The following is a 20,058-nucleotide window of genomic DNA, read 5'->3' on the forward strand; positions in this document are numbered from 1 at the left end:
TTCTTAGGGAGTGGAGAGGCCTGTTCTCTTCGCTTTTTCTTAGGGAGTGGAGAGGCCTGTTCTCTTCTCTTGTTCTTAGGGAGTGGAGAGGCCTGTTCTCTTCTCTTATTCTTAGGAAGTGGAGAGGCCTGTTCTCTCCTCTTATTCTTAGGGAGTGGAGAGGCCTGTTCTCTTCGCTTTTTCTTAGGGAGTGGAGAGGCCTGTTCTCTTCTCTTATTCTTAGGGAGTGGAGAGGCCTGTTCTCTCCTCTATTCTTAGGAAGTGGAGAGGCCTGTTCTCTTCTCTCGTTCTTAGGAAGTGGAGAGGCCTGTTCTCTCCTCTTATTCTTAGGGAGTGGAGAGGCCTGTTCTCTTCTCTTATTCTTAGGGAGTGGAGAGGCCTGGTCTCTTCTCTTATTCTTAGGGAGTGGAGAGGCCTGTTCTCGCCTCTTATTCTTAGGAAGTGGAGAGGCCTGTTCTCTTCTCTCATTCTTAGGAAGTGGAGAGGCCTGTTCTCTCCTCTTATTCTTAGGAAGTGGAGAGGCCTGTTCTCTCATTCTTATGAAGTGGAGAGGCCTGTTCTCTTCTCTTATTCTTAGGGAGTGGAGAGGCCTGTTCTCTTCTCTTATTCTTAGGGAGTGGAGAGGCCTGTTCTCTCCTCTTATTCTTAGGGAGTGGAGAGGCCTGTTCTCTCCTCTTATTCTTAGGGATTGGAGAGGCCTGTTCTCTCCTCTATTCTTAGGGATTGGAGAGGCCTGTTCTCTCCTCTATTCTTAGGGATTGGAGAGGCCTGTTCTCTTCTCTTATTCTTAGGGAGTGGAGAGGCCTGTTCTCTTCTCTTATTCTTAGGGAGGGGAGAGGCCTGTTCTCTTCTCTTATTCTTAGGGAGTGGAGAGGCCTGTTCTCTCCTCTTATTCTTAGGGAGTGGAGAGGCCTGTTCTCTCCTCTTATTCTTAGGGAGTGGAGATGCCTGTTCTCTCCTCTTATTCTTAGGAAGTGGAGAGGCCTGTTCTCTCCTCTTATTCTTAGGGAGGGGAGAGGCCTGTTCTCTTCTCTTATTCTTAGGGAGTGGAGCGGCCTGTTCTCTCCTGTTATTCTTAGGGAGTGGAGAGGCCTGTTCTCTCCTCTTATTCTTAGGGAGTGGAGAGGCCTGTTCTCTCCTCTTATTCTTAGGGAGTGGAGAGGCCTGTTCTCTCCTCTTATTCTTAGGGAGTGGAGAGGCCTGTTCTCATCTCCCATTCTTAGGGAGTGCAGAGGCCTGTTCTCTTCTCTTATTCTTAGGGAGTGGAGAGGCCTGTTCTCTTCTCTTGTTCTTAGGGAGTGGAGAGGCCTGTTCTCTTCTCTCGTTCTTAGGGAGTGGAGAGGCCTGTTCTCTTCTCTTATTCTTAGGGAGTGGAGAGGCCTGTTCTCTTCTCTTATTCTTAGGGAGTGGAGAGGCCTGTTCTCTTCTCTTGTTCTTAGGGAGTGGAGAGGCCTGTTCTCTTCTCTTATTCTTAGGAAGTGGAGAGGCCTGTTCTCTTCTCTTATTCTTAGGAAGTGAAGAGGCCTGTTCTCTTCTCTTATTCTTAGGAAGTGGAGAGGCCTGTTCTCTTCTCTCGTTCTTAGGAAGTGAAGAGGCCTGTTCTCTTCTCTTATTCTTAGGAAGTGGAGAGGCCTGTTCTCTTCTCTCGTTCTTAGGGAGTGGAGAGGCCTGTTCTCTTCTCTCGTTCTTAGGGAGTGGAGAGGCCTGTTCTCTTCTCTTATTCTTAGGGATTGGAGATGCCTGTTCTCTCCTCTTATTCTTAGGGATTGGAGAGGCCTGTTCTCTTCTCTTATTCTTAGGGAGTGGAGAGGCCTGTTCTCTTCTCTTATTCTTAGGGAGTGGAGAGGCCTGTTCTCTCCTCTTATTCTTAGGGATTGGAGAGGTCTGTTCTCTCCTCTTATTCTTAGGGAGTGGAGAGGCCTGTTCTCTCCTCTTATTCTTAGGGATTGGAGAGGCCTGTTCTCTTCTCTTATTCTTAGGGATTGGAGAGGTCTGTTCTCTCCTCTTATTCTTAGGGAGTGGAGAGGCCTGTTCTCTCCTCTTATTCTTAGGGATTGGAGAGGCCTATTCTCTTCTCTTATTCTTAGGGAGTGGAGAAAGTCTTTTTATAAATTGCTGTTCAGATACCATGTATGAATAATTATCATATTTTATATCTTGGAACCAAATACAATATATTCTCTTTCTTCCTCCTTGTTCAGCATTTTCAAGTTTCTCATTCTTTTTAGTACTTACACATTAAGTCGGTTAATTGGAATACATAATGAAGTCGAATCGCATATTGTGCCAACAGCGCTCCTACGACGCTCAGAGCCAGGGGCTCTTCAGCGTTTAAACTGCCATTGGCAACATAACGATGAGATCAATAATAGATGATTTCACATCACATTGGCATTCTCTTAAAAATAAACCAGATCTGAAAATCTGCTGTTGGTGGAAGAATACAGGATATTTTATTTCTGTCGCCGAAGTAGTTTCATCTCGCGTTGGTGAGCTTTAGGGTCGTCGGCTTCTCTGCATAAAGTGCAGGTGGAACTTTTCTCCCTCTAAATGGTTCTTTAATGGGACGGTGTGCCGAGGTGCTGTGAGCTCTGTGGGGCGCTACCGCTGTCGACGAGGACGGCTGCTGAATCAATCCGTCAGGGCCCCAATACCTGCCTCGGCAACTGATCCAAAATGCAACCCACACACAGAGGCACAGAGAAAGAGAGAGAGTGGAAGAGCTCTTTATGTTGGCTACCACAGAGACACACACACACACACACACACACACAATAGTGTGCACGCGTTGTGCTGTTTTAATTGAGAGGTGTCTGTTTTAGTCACCGTCTTGATGGTCAACGAATCATTTTAGTTCTTATTTTATATTTATTCAAATTAATCTCCGAATAAGATCAAGTACACCAGCAATGGTGTAAAAATCAATTCAGACATTTAATTGATTTAATTTAATGGCTGGTACTTCTTTTGTTCTCTCTCTCTCTCTCTTTCTCTCTCTCTCTCTCTCTCTTTCTCTCTTTCTCTCTCTCTCTCTCTTTCTCTCTCTCTCTCTCTCTCTTTCTCTCTCTCTCTCTCTCTCTCTCTCTCTCTCTCTCTCTCTCTCTCTCTCCTTCTCTCTCTCTCTCCCTCTCTCTCCACGGACACATCCCACTGCCTTAAGATTTGCCTCCGTACTCTCCCGCTCTCCCTCCTATTTATAATTTTTTTGTCCATTTTGGGGGCCCTTTTCTCCCCATCAAGCTTATGGCTTCCATTAAACACCTAGACGAGCTATAGATCCCCAGTCACTAATCTGGGCTCATTCTTTGCAGAATGCCCCTTCTCAATCCTCCGTCTATCTGTCTCCTGTGATTGCTCTCACGTCAACTCGCGTCTCGACGCCCCACACTCCTGTCAGGGGGATGTGTGCCTGAATCCTTTGTCAATTCACCCGCCCGTCAAGCCATCCGAGTTTAAACATGTCAACTTACCTGTGAGACGCGCTACAGGCCTTTTGCTATTCCCCCCCACCACACACACACACACACACACACACACACACACACACACACACACACACACACACACCACACTGTATTTAAATGAAAAGGGAAAGATGATGTTTACCCAAGTAGGGTATAATTATAGAGTGAATGAGATATGCTGTATAATGTGTGTGTGGCTATAGCTTTTGTTTATTTTGTTTTGTATTGGCCATATAATGGAAGTCTATTTGACCCATTTGTTTCTGTGCAGGGATATGCCTGGGCAGCCACTAGTGGGCTTTATGAATCTCCAATTTGATCTAGGTGGCCAGCTGGTAATACACTTGTGTTCCCCAGTAACCGGTTCGTACTTAAAACATTCTCCATTCAGGCTGCAAAGGCTTAGAGTTCCTCCTTAACTTTATTTAATGGCGAGCAGGCCCATTTATTTTTGTGTTAAAATACGTATACTTTCTTTATGAAACATGCTCGAGTGGCTAAATGCTAATCCCGGATGTTGTGTATCGCGTTCAGCCAATCAGGTTGCAGCAGTCTGTTTTTTCCCACCCCTAACCTAATGTAGCAGGCGTAACAGAAACGGAAACCCTAGTTAGGGTGTGGAAAGGGGAGTTGGAGAAAAGGTAGGAGGGGGGGTGGAGAGGGGAGAAAGAGGGAGGGAGGGAGATGAAGAGAATGGTGGAAGTCCTCCGTCTGTCAGTCTCCTGTTATTGCCATCACGTCTCCTCACGTCTCGATCCCCCACGCTCCTGTCAGGGGGATGTGTTTCACCCGCCCGTCAAGCTGTCAGTTTAGACATGTCATCTTACCCTGCTCTTTCCCCCCATCACACTATTTATATGAAAAAGGCAAAGATGATGTTTACCCAAGTAGGGTATAATTATGGAAACAGAGTGAATGAGATAGGATGTATAATGTGTGTGTATGTCTGGCTATAGCTTTAGTGTAGGGTGTTGTATGGTTTATTTTGTATTGCCCCTATAGTGGAAGTCTGTTTGACCCGTTGTTTCTGTGCAGAGATATGCTCAAATCAGCAGATTATGGTAAGAATGAAAGGTAGAAAGAGGGATGCGCTCTCTCTCACTCCCTCTCTCTCTCGCTCCCTCTCTCTCTCACTCCCTCTCTCTCTCTCACTCCCTCTCTCTCTCTCTCACTCCCTGTCTCTCTCTCACTCCCTCTCTCACTCCCTCTCTCGCTCTCTCTTTCGCTCCCTCTCTCTCCTGGCGCAGGGGCCTACTGTGAGGATCTGGCTTCCAGTACAGAGGACCTCACAGTTCACCAGGGTTCATCTGAGTAATGGGGTGTGAAGAGGCGCTGAGGGGGGAGATGGAGGGGGAAGTAGGGTGTGGCAAGGGGGAGCTGCAGAGAAGGTGGAAAAACGAGATGGAGGGTTGGTGGAGAGGGGAGGTAGAGAGGTGTAAGAAGGGGATGGTGAGGTAAGGGGGGGGGGGGGCGAGGGCGAAGAGGAGGCGTTCTGCAGAGATACCTGCTGCTAATGCTGAAGTCAGTGAGGGATGGAGGGCACTCCAGCTGTGACATTAAAACAGCAGGTGGATGCCATCGTTAGGACTGGCACACGAGGCAGGATGAGCATCCTCACTATTCATTTCTACAGGGCCCAGCGGCCCACTGTAGCAGAGCTGTCTCAGGCGGCTTCACCCCACCGAGAGAACTGAGCCGTAGCTCCGTATAGCTCCGTAGGAAACACAGACACACAGACCCCTCTAGAGCTCTCTCTCCTGGGCACGCTGCTTAGTTTGGTGAGGGTTGAGCGACTCACACATCTGGCACCTCTCTCATTCTGCCTAATGACTCCTTGGTCGCCCTTACCATTTAGGAGAAAGAATTTAGTTTGACTCGAGTAACAAACAAAATATCCTCTCCGTTTTTATCGTGGTTCACCTTCCTGTGTGTCCCATTGTCACGGCCATCGTACAGGTGACATTGATACTTATAACACAATCAAATGACATGATTTCTGTTTTTGACACAGATGGCAGCAAAGTGCTATTTTTATTTGAAGAATAAGCCCATGGCCCATATTCATAAAGCATCTCAGACTGCTGATCTAGGATCAGTTTGGCCTTTTATATACAGAATAATTCATGTGTTTATGGACACAGGGACCTGATCTCAGATCAGTAGTCCTACTATGAGACTCTTTATGAATACAGGCTAAGTAAAGCAAGCCATGTGTGATGTGATACATCTCTCTCTCTCTCTCTCTCTCTCTCTCTCTCTCTCTCCCAGAATGCTCTCTGTGTATCCCAGAATGCTTTGTATGTTCTGCACAGGATGGGGCCATTTTGCGCCTCGCTGATGCCAGAGGCTTCTCCTTAGATCTCCCAAAATCCCTTCCGGAATTGTAGATTGAGATTCCCGCCCCGAACCATCCAGGAATACTGTTAGGCAAATTAAGTTGTTTGGAACCCATGTTGACATGTTATCTCTTCATCTGGTGATGGAGACAGGAGGAGGGAAGAGAAAGAAGTGTAACTTGGGTAATTGAGCCGTGTCCCGCCGCTTATCTGTAAAGCTGTGGCGCGTCACGGAGCTAACGAGCTGTGGCACGCCAATTAATCTAAAGGGAGTGGAACGTGAAACTCCTCCATTTTGTAATTTTTGTAAAGTTTTTACATTTTTTATCTCCCTTTAAATTGAGAGCCTCCCTCGAGGCTAAAATAAGGCCTTATTAGTTCAATTCATCTGGGGAAATATTGATATGGATGAATGGCATGGTGAAATGTCCCCTTTGTTGCAATAATCAAGGCAATCAGTCGTGTGAGTAAAGGACGGCCCCCTCAAAGCTGTTGGAGGTAGATCCTAACCTGAGAGAGGACCTATGGAGAACAGGGGATTAGAAACCTGTTTCAACAAATGGATTTGCTCTTTTCCCACTTAGCCTTGCCCTTCATTTCAACCTGCCGTTTGCGTGGCGCGTACATGCAAGCTTGTCTGTGACTCTATGCGCGCGTGTGTTCATTTGTGTGTGCGTACGTGCGTGCGTGCGTGTGTGTGTGTGTGTGCGTGTCTGTCTGTCGTCTCTTCAGCGGGCCATTGCCAGGTGCCTCCATCAGGCCTGGCCAGTCGTGCCATCACTGTGCGTGTGGGTGTGTGTCTGTCTGTCGTCTCTTCAGCGGGCCATTACCAGGTGCCTCCATCAGGCCTTGCCAGTCATGCCATCACTGCGCGTGCGTGCGTGTGTGTGTCTGTCTGTCATCTCTTCAGCGGGCCATTGCCAGGTGCCTCCATCAGGCCTTGCCAGTCGTGCCATCACTGCGCGTGCGTGCGCGCGCGTGTGTGTGTGTGTGTGTCTGTCTGTCGTCTCTTCAGCGGGCCATTGCCAGGTGCCTCCATCAGGCCTGGCCAGTCGTGCCATCACTGCGCGTGCGTGCGCGTGTGTGTGTGTGTGTCTGTCTGTCGTCTCTTCAGCGGGCCATTGCCAGGTGCCTCCATCAGGCCTGGCCAGTCGTGCCATCACTGCGCGTGCGTGCGAGTGTGTGTGTGTGTCTGTCTGTCGTCTCTTCAGCGGGCCATTGCCAGGTGCCTCCATCAGGCCTGGCCAGTCGTGCCATCACTGCGCGTGCGTGCGAGTGTGTGTGTGTGTCTGTCTGTCGTCTCTTCAGCGGGCCATTGCCAGGTGCCTCCATCAGGCCTTGCCAGTCGTGCCATCACTGCTTGCTGCCATGCTCAGAATAAACATGTGTGGGGGGAAAGAAGTAAGAGTGAGTGATGTGAATCTCACAACATGCCAGTTTGATTTGTAACCCTCGCTTTCAAAGAATGCAAATTGAAATCATATCTTTGCATATGTCTTCATGTCTTTCATGCGCATATGCAAATCGCCCCCGTTGCCTTTCAGCACTCGGTAATTAGGTTTACGAAGGACAGCTGTAATCCATAATTAACGGACATGTTTGCAAGCACTTCTTTTTCTCACCCCCCCAATGACTTAAACAACCTATAAAAAGCTTGAAAATGCTAACTTAATTAGCGCGTTTGTTTATTCATAACTAGTTGAAGCGGTCGGTCAGTCAGTCAGTCAGTGCAGTGCAGTGCAGTGCAGTGCATTGCAGTGCCACTGTCTCCAGTCACCCAGAGTGTCTCCCTCCCCTGTGGGTTTGATCTTGTCATTCTCCTTCAGTGCATAGGAGGGCGGTTTAGTTATACTCCCTGGCGCCATTCTGGATGGATGGATGGATGGAGAGATGGATGGATGGAGAGATGGATGGATGGAGAGATGGATGGATGGAGAGATGGAGCTAGAGAGAAGAAGAGGAAAAAAGAGGAGGGAGAGAATGATGATAACAAAACAAAACAGTGGAACATGTTTGAATATTTATATGGGGTGTTAGTTAGCATGGGCTGCCCCCCCGGGGGGGTGATGGATGTGGCTCTGGGGCGATGGTAGGAGAGCAGAAGGACGTACATGTGTGCGTGTGCGTGCGTGTCCAGTAGTAGGGGGAAGATGACATTGTGATATGAATGAACGGTGAAAGGATTAGGCTATACGCTCTTTACAACAAAATTACCAATAGAGATTGGAAGTCAGAGAGGCAGATGGGGGGGAGACTTTTTGAGAGAACGAGAAACAAACAACCCAGAGTTGGGTAAATAGAGGAATGGAGAGAGAAAGAGAGAGAGTAACAGAGATAGAGAGAGAGATAAGAGTGAATATCCAGGAGTCCACAGTGAAGACCGGTGTCTTCAGTAACACTCCAAATCACACAGCTGCTGGCTCCACTTTTTCTTTCTTTCTTTCTTTCTTTCTCTTTCTCTCTCTCTCTCTTTATTTCTTTCCTGTTCCTCTGTCATGTCGTCTTAGATGTGGTCGTTTTCTGTCAGCAGGACACACCGTAATAGGATGTGATTACTGTTGAATTAAATGGCCAGAGGATGACACACTAGCGAAACGGGGCTGATCCCTGACTAGTTAGGCCTGTCATCCCGCCATTAGGGCATCAGAAACGGTTTAGGGAATGGAACAAACTTAGGGCTTTGAACACGGTCAGGACATTGTCTTGAAATGGTGTCTCAAATATTCCCTGTGCGTTTCTGTCTGTGTGAGTTTGCGCTTGAGGGTGTATGAGTTGTTGACACACTTCTCTTTGATTTTGAATGGCTGTAATGACAGGATATCCAAGGCCGTGTTCAGTAGACACTCAACGGAGGAAAACGAGGAAAACTGGGAGTTACTACCAGACCAATAAGAAAACATTTTGTTTTTCCTCTGTGAAGTGTTTCAAAAAACACATTTTTTACAGTGTGGCCTTAGGAACACGGGTGAAACCCATTGCCTTAGTTAACCTGCCTTAGTTAACCTGCTGCATAGTGGCTTTGTCCTGACTACGATTGCAAAGTTTTCCCGAAATCCTAGTTGGAGGATTCACAGAATCAGGAAGGAATAAACAGGAATATGGAATCCTCCAACCAGGATTTCTGGAAAGGCAGGCAATTTATTGAAAGTTTTGCAACCCTAATCGTGACTAGTTATTGTAAAAAGTAATCTCTGTCTGCCCCCCCCCCCCCCGGTTAACCCTTTCATTGACTGTGGTAAAGAGGCCCTCTTTGTTAACCCTTTGCCCCCCTGTGTTCTCTCTCTGACCAGGTGGGCCTTTGTGATGAAGAAGCACCTGAGCACTCACCTGTTGGGGAAACATGGACTGGGCCAGCCCAAAGAGAGGTAGGACTGATTACCTTTACCTCTCTCCGTCTCTCTCTGTATTTCTCTCTCACTCACTCTCTCTCTGTCCCGCCCCCCTTTGCCCCCCCCCTCTCTCAGTATTTCTATCACAGCCTCTTTGTCAATCTGTTCCCCTCCTCCCTCTCTCTCCTCTCCTCCCTCTCTCTTCTCCCCCTCTCTCTGTATGATTGGGAAGATGTGATGTCTCCATCTCTCTCCGTGATGTTGTGTGTAAAACTTTCCCAGTGCGCCCCTGTCTGTCAGCGACGCAGCCCGACTATCAGCCCGCGTTGTGTGTGTATGTGTGTATGTGTGTGTGTGTGTGTGTGTATGTGTGATGAAGACAAAGTTGTGAAGTCTCCATGGCATGCGAGAATGAGACGTTAAACACCCCTCAATCTGTCAAACGGACCCACTAAGAGAAACCAGTCTTCTTGCATTTTTTTGTTGTGTTACATCTGAAAACCGCCTTTCAATTTGAGACTTTGGATGTCGTATTAGATATGACAAGGGGCATCATATGCTCCACTGTAAATACACACTCATTATTATCTTGATTCAGACTGGCAGCTGCTCGTTGGGAGAGAAATTCTCCTATCCCACAACTATTTCACTTGTCTGCTTTATTCTCGTAAAACAGCACACGACAAACTAAACTGTCCAGGACAGGAATGTTTGTACCACATATTTTTTTCATTTGTACCTTTATTTAACTAGGCAAGTCAGTTAAGAACAAATGAACTATTATTATTTACAATGACGGCCTAGGAACAGTGGGTTAACTGCCTTGTTCAGGGGCAGAACGACAGATTTTTACCTTGTCAGCTCGGGGATTCGATCTAGCAACCTTTTGGTTACTGGCCCAACGCTCTAACCACTAGTCTACCTGCCGCCCTGAATGTTATTCAAGATGAATTGCCACATATTTTGTTCATTTGGCTTCTTTTGTTTCGTAGTTTGAGGATGCTGGTTGGTAATGTGAGTGAAATCACAGTGGGGTTTGTAGGTGTATTGTGTCTGAATGAAAGACCTCTGTGTCCTTGGCTCGGTATTAGAGGGTGACATTACAGCAAAGGTCGGAGAGAGCATGCGCATGTGCACACACACACACACACACCAGCGACAGGCATGAATGGAGTGGCCTTGTGGAGCTTGTGTTACCTGATAGCGTTTACCTCAGACTGTGTCTCTGCCAAAACTAACTATAGTCACCCTGCTGCCCCATAAAACATACCGCAGTGCCATACAATACCATTACATCACACACACATACACACACAAACGTATGTGCACGTGAGCGAGCCTAGTGCATGTATGCATACAGACATCGGCGTTGTACCATTATTTTCTACTGCTTCTCTCTCTCTTAAACACACACACAGCGAGAGGCCATGAGGTTTGTTCTATTTCAACCTGTAAAACACGGTGTCATCATTTTTCTGACAGTCCTGGAGACAGAATTTATCTGATCATTAATTAACCATCATATTTCCAACGCAGCAGTGCTTAATTAGCACAAGGTCATTGGGGAGGGCTTATTAAGTGGAACACATTTGGGGGAGTGTAAGTGAGGAGAGAGAGGGGGAGGGAGAGGGAGAGGGAGAGGGGGGGGAGGTGATGGAGACAGACTGACATGAAGAGAGAAAAAGAGAAAAGGGAGAATGTGGAGAGTGTATAGTGGCAGTGGTTTTAGCCAGCTCTTGACAGTGCTGGCCCAATGATTGATAACTGCACCAGTTTGAAAAGCCCAGACTTGGAGACTCGAGGGGTAGCTGGGGACTGGAGAAGGGAGGAGGAGGGGAGAGGGGACTGGAGTGGTAACTGGGGACCAGGCGAGAGGGGATAAGGGGAGAGGGAGGGAGGTAGGGGGAGGGACCGGGGCTGGCGAGAGTGGGGGAGCCAATTGCAAACATATGCTGGCTGGCTGGCAGGCAGGCAGGGGAGGCAGGGGAGAGATGGATTGCAGCAGGACAGTGTCAGAGAGGCTGTTTCATCACCATCTCCACGGCCCTATTCACCTGGTATTTTTAGAACACTGGGGAGATCTGTTAGTCAAAGGAAGAGAAGAGGAGAAGGGATGGGAGGAGGACGAGGGGAGAGACCTGACTAGTCGTAGTGCCCAGCTCCAGTTAGCTTGGTTTGTCTGGGCTCTGGAAAAACAGGTTATTTTGGGTGGGGGGGAGAAATGGGCTGGGCGGCGATGGGCACAGGATCCGGAGGTAAGATGACAAACTCCAGCCTCCATGACAGGTTCAGGGAGAGGGAGAGGGGGAGGGAGGGAGGGAGGGGGAGGGGTTCTGGCCTGTTCTAATATGACACATCTGGGTCCCGGTTTCATTCACCACTATTCTTCACTGCATGGCACTGTGGGTAGTTTGGAGGTCTGCCTACTTTTGTGTCTGTCTATGTGCGGATATACAGTCAGGTCTAGATTTATTGGCACCGTTGATGAAGATGAGCAAAAAAGACTGCATCAAATAAAGAATACAAACACTGAGCTATAGGTAACTGCCAAAATAGAAGAAACACTTGAGTAAATGAGGGTTACAAAGTATATTGAGAGCCGGTACTTCCGCACAGGTGTGGTTCCTGAGTTAATTAAGTATGTATAAAAATGCCCAGTTGCCCATTATTTTGGCTTCCAAACCTAGAAGAGATCTCTCTCTGTGTGTGTGTGTGTGTGTGTGTGTGTGTGTGTGTGTGTGTGTGTGTGTGTGTGTGTGTGTGCGTGTGTGTGTGTGTGTGTCACTAAATTTCAAACCCAATTGAGCACTTATGGTAGATACTGGAGCGGTGCCCGAGACAGTTTTCCACCTCCTTCAACAAATGATGGAGTTTCTTGTAGAATAATGCTGTCGCATCCCTCCAATAGAGTTCAGACACCTGTAGAATCTATGCCAAGGTACATTGAAGCTGTTCTGGCTCGTGGTGGCGGCGCAACCCCCTATTAAGACACGTTATCTTAGTGTTTCCTTTATTTTGGCAGTTACCTATACATATTACACAACATTTGGGGTGAAAATTATCATATTGTGGAAATATAGTTTAACTAGTACAAACATGATTTTTTTTTTTTTAAAGAAAGTGGTCAAAATACCTGGTACCCCGGTTTACTCCGCCACCCTCCCCTTGCGAGGATAATGGCACTGAGTCTTTTTCTATAATGTTTTATGAGATTGGAGACCTTGTTGGGAGGGATCTCAGACCATTACTCCATACATAATATTTCCAGATCCTTGATATCTTCATCTGCTCTTATGGACTGGCCTCTTCAATTCAAACAAAATGCCAAAATGTTGATTTTGTGGTCAATTAACCATTTCTTTGTGGATTTGTCTTTTCGGTAGTCAAATATACAGTGAGCTCCAAAAGTATTGGAACAGTAACACATTTTTGTTGTTGTTTTGGCTCTGTACTCCAGCACTTTGGATGTGAAATGATACAATGACTATGAGGTTAAAGTGCAGACTGTCAGCTTTAATTTGAGGGGTATTTTCATCCATATCGGGTCCGTTTAGAATTTACAGCACTTTCTGTACGTAGTCCCCCTATTTTAGGGGACCAAAAGTCTTATATGTCTATTGAAGTAGTCAAAAGTGTAGTATTTGGTCCTATATTCCTAGCATGCAATGAGTACATCAAGCGTGTGACTACAAATGTGTTGGCACCGTTTGCTGTTTGGAGTGCAGGTCTGGACTATATCAATTACACGCCACTTGTTCTTGAGGAAGACCAAGAGGTAGACCACCGCCAGGTAATATATCAATTACATGAGATGGTTGCAGGTCCCCGAGAAGAGATTTAATAAGCTCTGGGCTATTTATGAATATACTAAACCAAGGTTTGATTCGTGGGGTTCTGTGCAATTGTCATTTTATATGTTTTTTTTTTGTGTAGCATTTGTGGCTCCGAGCCGATGTAAGATGTGTTTCATGTCCAAATCATCATCAAAAGTGTCTTTAAAAAATGTGTGTAGCTCGCTGAAGTGCGAGAAATGCTAATATCAGGTATAGTGACTTGCATTGGTTTTGGGCCACAAATGCTACAACATTAGCGTTTGAAGACAGTGGCCAGAGATACAAAACCAAGGCATGGTTTGTTTTCTTACCTTCCCTTAGCTGCTTACAGGGTAAGGAGACCAATAAGTAATTGTATAATTTGGGTGAACTATCCCTTCAATTTGACAGAAATGAAACAATAATTTATATATATACCTACAATTCAATAGCTTGGTAGAGTAGGCCTAGGTCTACATGCAATTGTTTAGTAGATGTTGTTGCGGGTATAGAGAAATGTTTGTGTGTGTGTGTGTGTGTGTGTGTGTGTGTGCATGCGTGCGTGTGTGTGACATGTATCTGTGTCGTGGGTGTGTGCGTGTGTGTGTGACATGTATCCGTGTCGTGTGTGCGTGCGTGCGTGTGTGTGTGTGTGTGACATGTATCTGTGTCATGTGTGTGTGTTTGAGTCTCTGTGAGTGAGAGAGGCTTGTGTGTTGCTGGTTTGAAAGATGTAAATGCACCTAAACCAACAATTGAACGAGGCAGAGTTTTGCTGTTGTGATTGACGGCAGTGACCTCGCCTTAATTGAACGTAATTTTGAGCAATTTAAAAACAAAGTGTTCAAAGATGACTGACCAGTCTAAGGTACCCATGTTTTTTTAGGCAATTGTAAAACTACCCCCCATTTTCCCATTTATAATAATAAACCGTTTGAACTAATACACTCTTCACTCATTAAATGGGCATGTTGACAGCCAAGTGAGTCCTATTTATTTAACTGATAAAGTTGGTGAAAAGGTTTTCATAAGAACTATCAATGTGGGGCAGTAACTTTGTAAAACGAAAAATTGACCACGACACAGAACAACCATTACTTTTGCTGGGTATGTTCCTTCATGTCCACCTACTGTATTTAGCCAATAAGGCGATCCCCAAATCACCATTTTTTGATTTGAATCAGATTTGTCATTTAGAAACTAATATTCAACTCTTCTGCAAATATGTAACAAAAACAAAACAACAACACTATGACTGATCAAAACTCTTATGGCTTTGGCCTGTCCCTCTGCAGCAGACGCATTTGGGGGCTTTCTTGGCACTCTGGTATATTGATAGACTTGCGCCCGTGGCTCCTGCTCCATGATAAAACAGGGGACAGTGGGGCAAGCTAAGCCAAAGGGGTACGTTGAGCCGCCCTTGTTTCTAGGAAGCCATACACAAAATGAATCATTTTACCAAAGATTTAGGAAGAGGTCATCATTTCATGGAGTCTGTGAAGGAAGAAACCACATGGGAAAAGTGGTAAGCAAGTTAGGTCCAAAAAAACAGATTTTCACCATGTGAAATGAATTGATTGTGTTAGAGGTTTCATGATGCTTATGTCTAAACCAAAGTAGATAATTTTAAGATGGTTCTATACATCAGTTGGGAGTCTCTAAAAGCTTCAAAATGAGGTCCTAAACCTAGCATGAAAGTGTGTTCTTGTAGCTGAGTGGGCTAATATAGTCAAAATGTTTACCTTGGGGTAAGTTGAACCAAAGTCCATGTGGTAAATTGAGCCAACGGTTGAACCAATGGCAAATTGAAGCGTTTTCTTCCCAGGTGTAATGCAAGGAATTATTACTGGGGTATGAGGTAACAAAATGTATTTTTTTAGGCGCCAAGCCTGTGTTAATAGATGCTTAAAATGAATTAAAGACAGAAAAGTGATTGTGTTGAATTGTGGTTGGGAAATTTGTAGGCGGCTTAATTTACCCTGTCCCGTGGCTCAACTTACACCCCCGTACCCGGGGTAAGTTGTGCCAATAGAATTTTTGGGACAAGCTTTGTTTTCAAAACTGTAATGTTTGCGTGAATTCTGATTTCTTTCCAGGGATACACAACAGCCTGAAATACATGTCGATATCTTTCTTAGAAAGAATACTATATTTCCCTTGACGGAATGATGCGGAATGTAAAAAATGGCTCAGTTTACCCCACTCTCCCCTACTCAAATCAGCTAAATGTGATTAGAACCAGAGTCGAACCGATCAAATCCTAATTCTTCAAATCTTTGGGGTCAGCCCTAGTAGCCAAGCCAATATCACATACAGTACACACAACACCAAGGAGAGAGGAAACAACTAATGAGTTAGCCTAGCTGACATTAGGTATTAATACTGCATGATGGTTCAACAAAGGCATGTATGTGGTGTGTTCACAACCACACTCTACTGCAGTGCTGCTCAGGTATAGGCAGCTTGTCTGTGCCAGAGGCCGAGGGTGGCAGAGCGGGCATCTGGCTTGGCAGCACCAGGTTCTGGGCTCACAGCCGCTTCCCAGTATGCCGTGCGGGGCAGCCATATTGCCCGGTCGCTGTGGACTGGGACGGGGCAGGTTGGACAGGGGCAGAGGGGGCGGAAGAGTCCTGCAGGGTAGCAGCATGGTGGCAATGTGTACCACACAGAGTCCAAAGCCCTGCCACACTCACAGGGGTCAAATTACATTAGAGTGTGTGTGTGTGTGTGTTTATTCTCTAGAACGGTGCTGTGGAGATAGGACGAGGTTAAGAGAGAAATATTGTTGCCCTTAATTCTTTGGATTAAATCCATCCTCTTAATTTTTAAGAATGAATCCATCTCCCCCTGTTTCTCCCTCTCTCCCTTACCTTTCAGTGTCAGCTCTGAATTGAATTGTTACCACCCAAGAGTAATGGTGTCATGGTTAGGCAATCACTGCTTACTGTTCACAGACAATGGCTTGGCACCCAGAACAAGTATGATATGACGGTCACAGGGCCATGTTCATTAGGCACCAAACGGAGGAAAGAAGACTGAAACAGGGAGGGACTACCTGGACTTGTCCAATACAAAAGTTCATTTTTGGTTTTCGTAGCAACACTTTTTGACAACATTTTCCATTGGGTGCCCTAATGAACAAAACCATATCCTATATTACGACCATAGGGGCTGAATGCACAATGCAGATATGTGTTTGTGCATTTTAAAGGCTTTGAACTGCAGCAACAGTCACTGCCACTGTGGTAAACGGGTTTCCCTGAGTCAGAGTCTCCTGTGGCTGGCGTGTAGTAGAGAGGGCGTAGTGGCCCATCGCTCACCTTTTTGTGTTGCTGTGTGTTTGTTTGAACAGGCGCCAGTGGACACGGCCTCTGTTTACCCTACTCAATATTTCATGAGGGATGAACGGGCGGCGCCGAATGAGGGATCGCGTTAATATTGCCATTGAAATTAAACGATAATTAGAAATGTGTTAGTCTAAAAGCCATTGCAGTCTATAAAAGTTTGATTACTGGAAAATTAGGTGCATTAAGTTTTTATGGGTTGGCCTGTGCGATCGCTGGAGAATGGTTTTATGCACTTGTCATGGGCATATGGTGCAGGCTGGCGACGTGCGTGTTTGTGCGTGTGTACACGCGTGGTGTAAAGTACTTAAGTAAAAATACTTTAAAGTACTACTTAAGTAGTTTTTTTTGGTATCTGTACTTGACTTTACTATTTATATTTTTGATTACTTTTACTACATTCCTGAAGAAAATAATGTACTTTTTACTCCATATTTTCCCTGACACCCAGAAGTACTTGTTTTGAAAAAAAAAAGTACATTTTGAATTCTTAGCAGGACAGGAAAGTGGTCTAATTCCCGCACTTAAAGAGAAAATCCCTGGTCATCCGTACTGCATCTGATCTGGCGGACTCACTTAACACAAAAGCTTTGTTTGTAAATTATGTCTGAGTGTTCCCATGGCTGTCTGTAAATTTTAAAAACAAGAAAATCATGCTGTCCGGTTTGCTTAATATAAGGAATTTGAAATTATTTATTTTTTACTTTTGATACTTAAGTATATTTTAGCAATTACATTTAGCGTTGATACTTAAGTATATTTTAAACCAAATACTTTTAAAAACTTTTACTCAAGTAGGATTTTACTGGGTGACTTTCACTTTTACTTCAGTCATTTTCTATTGAGGTATCTACTTTTACTCAAGTATGACAATTAGGTACTTTTTCCACCACTGTGTACACGGCTGCGTTCTGAAAACCTGAGTTCCTCATATGCAACAAATCTTCCAGTGATGTAATCATCTGAATGTTGTTATCAGTCAGACAGACCAGTTGGCCTAACGACCAGCAGCAGTTTAGTCTAGGTCTAAACTAGTTGTAATGTAATATAGCATAATATAGCAATAGCATGTCTTTGGGGGGGGGGGGGGGGGTACCTGATCCTAGATCAGCACTCATAATCTGAGAGACTTTATGAATATGGGTCTTGTTCCAATATCGTTGTTCCAATATCCACACTAGCATTTAGTATGAAGCAATGTAGAGCGTTGGGCCAGTAACACAAAGGTCGCTGTTTTGAATCCCTGAGCCGGCAAGGTGGAAAAATCTGCCGTTCTTCCCTTGAGCAAGGCAGTTAACCCCCACAACAACTGCTCCCCGGGCGCCGGTGACGTACACATCGATTAAACATTTCGGATTGAATGCATTCAGTTGTTCAACTGACTAGGTATCCCCCTTTCCCCTAGTATAGACATTTGGACAGACCAGTAGACTAGCTACTCTCTGCCAGACCTCCCAATCCATCTCCCAAGCCTCTAACTTTCAGTCTAGGAATGATGTCATCAACTAGCGTTAGCAGAAACCACGAGAGAAGAGAATGTGCTCAGCTCAGCCGCCGTCTAATTTATGACAAGAGCACAAGTGGAAGAGCTAGCATTGTGTGGCTAATTGACGAGAGGTCAGAGTACCCTTACCGCGACTCCCTGCAACTCCATGTGGGCTACTTCTTTCTGCCTTTCTCAATTGAAACGTCAGACTGTCACTGTCACAAGGAATGGATGTTGCCAGGCCTCACTAATGAACCAATGAATCAATGAATTAGCTAAGCAGCGATTAAACTAATGTGAGCTGAACGGAGGAGCAGGAGCCGTGGACATATCCTGGAGAAGGTGATTAGCACCGAAACAGATACCGGCGCACGAACCCGTCGCGGCTGCCAATATCAGTTATGACAAGTTTCTCCAACTTTGGACGTTTTCCTCGTTTGTTAGCGCGGTAATGAATTTATCATCACTTCCTGATGTTGTTAAGATGTTTATATTTTTTCGTGCTGGTCCGCCCACACGGGCACATAGGAGATACATATGAGCATGTGGTACCTGTGTTCAAGCTGGTTAACCATAGTGAGAGACAGTGGATAAGATCTCTAACACAGTTTTCATCATGCGTGTGACTCTTCACTTACTGTACGGTGCATGGTGGGCAGATTGATTCAGCTCGTTGGTCAGGTTTGCGTTGCCGGGTGTGCATGTGTGTGTATAGTGGGCTCAATACTGTGTGAGTGTGTGTGTGTGTGCGTGTGTGCGTGTGTAGGGCTGCGAGAGAGAGCATAGCGTGTGGGTTAAGGAGGTCCAAGAATAGACATGCCATAATCAACTTTGTGGCGTACAGCGGGTGGTTTGTTCGGCCCGAGTATCAAATCATCTCCCCAAGTTTTGTTTTCCGAATCCAAAAAAACCCTGAGCCGAAATGGTTCGAGAGAGAAAAAAAGAACGAGAAGGTCTCCTTGATTATGTGACATCCTCCGGAAGGCCTCTGGAGTTGTTTCCTCCATTACTTAGGGGGAAAAAAGCCTTCTCACTATTGAGACTGTCACTCTCAATTTGGGCTAACGGTAAGCATGCACAGGCCTCCTGGATATTCTCCCCACCCAGAGGGCCCCCACCCCCCACTCTGCCCTTCCCGCCACCGATCGCCGCGGTGACAGTTTGATTAGATCATCAATCGTGGCTGTTAACAGCGGTTTTCCTGAGCACCTGGGCAGGCAGGTCACACCTGGCTCTCAGCTACCGCTGTCCCCCTGACCCAACACTGTGTGTGCGTGTGTGCTAGTGCACCTTTCTCTTTCTGTGTCTCTGTGTGTGTGCGCGTGTGTGTGTTTCTCATTTCCATTGGCACAGGGGGATTTGAAATGACCCACGCGGTACACTGCAGGATTTTATTGAGTGAATGTATATCTGACTGTGTTTGCTGCTGTTTCAGCTCAATACAAATAAGAAGTTATTAGACTTAGCTTGTTATTTTCTCCTGATATTGTTTTGTTGGGCACTGCAGGTCAAGGTAGTAATCAATTCTATAATTGTATTACACTGGGTTTGAGAGATTGTTTTTTGGAGGGGGCAGGGGGGGAGGTGTGTGTGTGTGTGTAAACTCAGCAAAAAAATAAACGGCCCTTTTTCAGGACCCTGTCTTTCAAAGATAATTCGTAAAAATCCAAATAACTTCACAGATATTCATTGTAAAGGTTTTAAACACGGTTTCCCATGCTTGTTCAGTGAACCGTAAACAATTAATGAACATGCACTTGTGGAACGGTCGTTAAGACACTAACAGCTTACAGGCTGTAGGCAATTAAGGTCACAGTTATGAAAACTTAGGACACTAAAGAGGCCTTTCTACTGACTCTGAAAAACACCAAAGAAAGATACCCAGTGTCCCAGCTCATCTGCGTGAACGTGCCTTAGGCATGCTGCAAGGAGGCATGAGGACTGCAGATGTGGCCAGGCCAATAAATTGCAATGTCTGTACTGTGAGACGCCTAAGACAGTGCTACAGGTAGATGGGACGGACAGCTGATCGTCCTCGCAGTGGCAGACCACGTGTAACAACACCTGCACAGCATCGGTACATCTGAACATCACTCCTGCGGGACAGGTACAGGATGGCAACAACAACTGCCCAAGTTACACCAGGAATGCACAGTCCCTCAATCACTGCTTAGACTGTCCACAACAGGCTGAGAGAGGCTGGACTGAGGGCTTGTGGGCCTTTTGTAAGGCAGGTCCTCACCAGACATCACCGGCAACAACGTAGCCTATGGGCACAAACCCACCG

The 20,058-nt window shown here is 45.9% G+C and overlaps 1 protein-coding gene across 2 annotated transcripts in view; it reads left to right on the forward strand.

Moving 5' to 3' along the window:
- The window catches only part of znf407 (zinc finger protein 407), a 202,267-nt gene that overhangs the window by 71,146 nt on the left and 111,063 nt on the right, over window positions 1–20,058 (forward strand). For both annotated transcript variants that reach the window (XM_090199397.1, XM_090199400.1), the window contains exon 4: window positions 9,091–9,165. In XM_090199397.1, coding sequence (XP_090055523.1) covers window positions 9,091–9,165 — 75 coding nt within the window. The remainder of the gene's footprint in view (window positions 1–9,090; window positions 9,166–20,058) is intronic.

This window comes from Oncorhynchus mykiss, chromosome 2 (assembly GCF_057628025.1).
Source record: "Oncorhynchus mykiss isolate SJ-2025 chromosome 2, ASM5762802v1, whole genome shotgun sequence".
Lineage (NCBI taxonomy): Eukaryota > Metazoa > Chordata > Actinopteri > Salmoniformes > Salmonidae > Oncorhynchus > Oncorhynchus mykiss.